At 53.1% G+C, this 1,077-nt stretch overlaps 1 protein-coding gene across 1 annotated transcript; it reads right to left on the bottom strand.

Moving 5' to 3' along the window:
- Positions 1 to 436: 436 nt before the first annotated feature.
- Positions 437 to 814, bottom strand: LOC127310047 (ethylene-responsive transcription factor ERF042-like). The gene has a single exon (XM_051340748.1). The coding sequence runs from the start codon at positions 812 to 814 to the stop codon at positions 437 to 439; it is 378 nt and encodes a 125-aa protein (XP_051196708.1).
- Positions 815 to 1,077: the final 263 nt, after the last annotated feature.

Genomic DNA, 1,077 nt, shown 5'->3' with positions numbered 1-1,077 from the left:
TGAAATTCAAACTTTAATACATATTAAACACCGACAACTCATCATAGATAGTTCATTCATAGAAAGTTCAATACATAGATGCTATACTCGACACTCGATTATTACAAGACTCTCGCATAGACGCTACACTCGACACTCGATTATTACAAGACTCTCGACACTTGATTACTTGACTCTCGACACTAGATGCTCCATCGTCGACACTTGATCTTCAATCAAGAAACTAGTCCCAGAATATGTCGTCCTCGTTGGCGTCGTTGGCCTCGCGGATAATGGACTCCCAGAAGTTGGTGTCCATCTTCGTGCCCGACGAGATGTCGGCAGCGTTCCAAGAACCGGCAGAGGACGACGCATCGGCAACAGAGGACGATGCACGGCCAGCAGATGACGACGCATGGACAGCTGCAGCTTACTGGGCGGTCAGCGAGCCGTAGTACTACAGCTCCGCCTCCACGTGCTCCGGGCGAGCGACGCGGAACTTGGCCATGGCCGCTCGGCTTGGCAGATGGACATCCACATGTACTGTTTGGCATTCCTCATTGCGGCGCATCACCTCGAACGGCCGCGTGAAGAAATCTGCCTCTTCGCGGAAATTGAGCGGACCACAAGGGTCGTCGAGCTGCCACACACCATGGGCATCATACTCACGGGCGGCAAGCTCCGACGTATTGAAGGTGCCCGGCCACAACTGCTCCCTGGGCCGCTTTATCTCCACCGCCCAACGGCCGGAGGGGCGCATGCGGAGATCGACGAAGTCGGCGCTGCTGCATGGACGATGGTGCAAAAGATCTCCGTGTGACGACGGGGGCGACATATTGGGGTTGGGGGGGGGGGGGGGGGGGGGCAGTGCAGTATACGGGATGGCATGGGCAGCAAAAATTGATGGTGGCACATCGCTTGAGCGGAACGGACACGTGCGAAAGAAGACAAAGTGACGGCTAGGGGTGGTCGCGTGATATATATTTGCATCGTGATATAAACAAATTTGAGCACTTTTTACATCTGCATCACCTGCTGAAGCTATTTTTTGGGCCAATGTGATGTATTATGACAGTTCTTTTACATCTTCATCATCTG

The sequence above is a fragment of the Lolium perenne genome, chromosome 6, assembly GCF_019359855.2.
Source record: "Lolium perenne isolate Kyuss_39 chromosome 6, Kyuss_2.0, whole genome shotgun sequence".
NCBI classification, from domain to species: domain Eukaryota; kingdom Viridiplantae; phylum Streptophyta; class Magnoliopsida; order Poales; family Poaceae; genus Lolium; species Lolium perenne.
This window is presented reverse-complemented; position numbering and strand designations above follow the sequence as displayed.

Bases quoted from the DNA above. Each gene is read 5' to 3' on its own strand.
- LOC127310047 (XM_051340748.1), bottom strand. From the start codon at position 814: ATGTCGCCCCCGTCGTCACACGGAGATCTTTTGCACCATCGTCCATGC.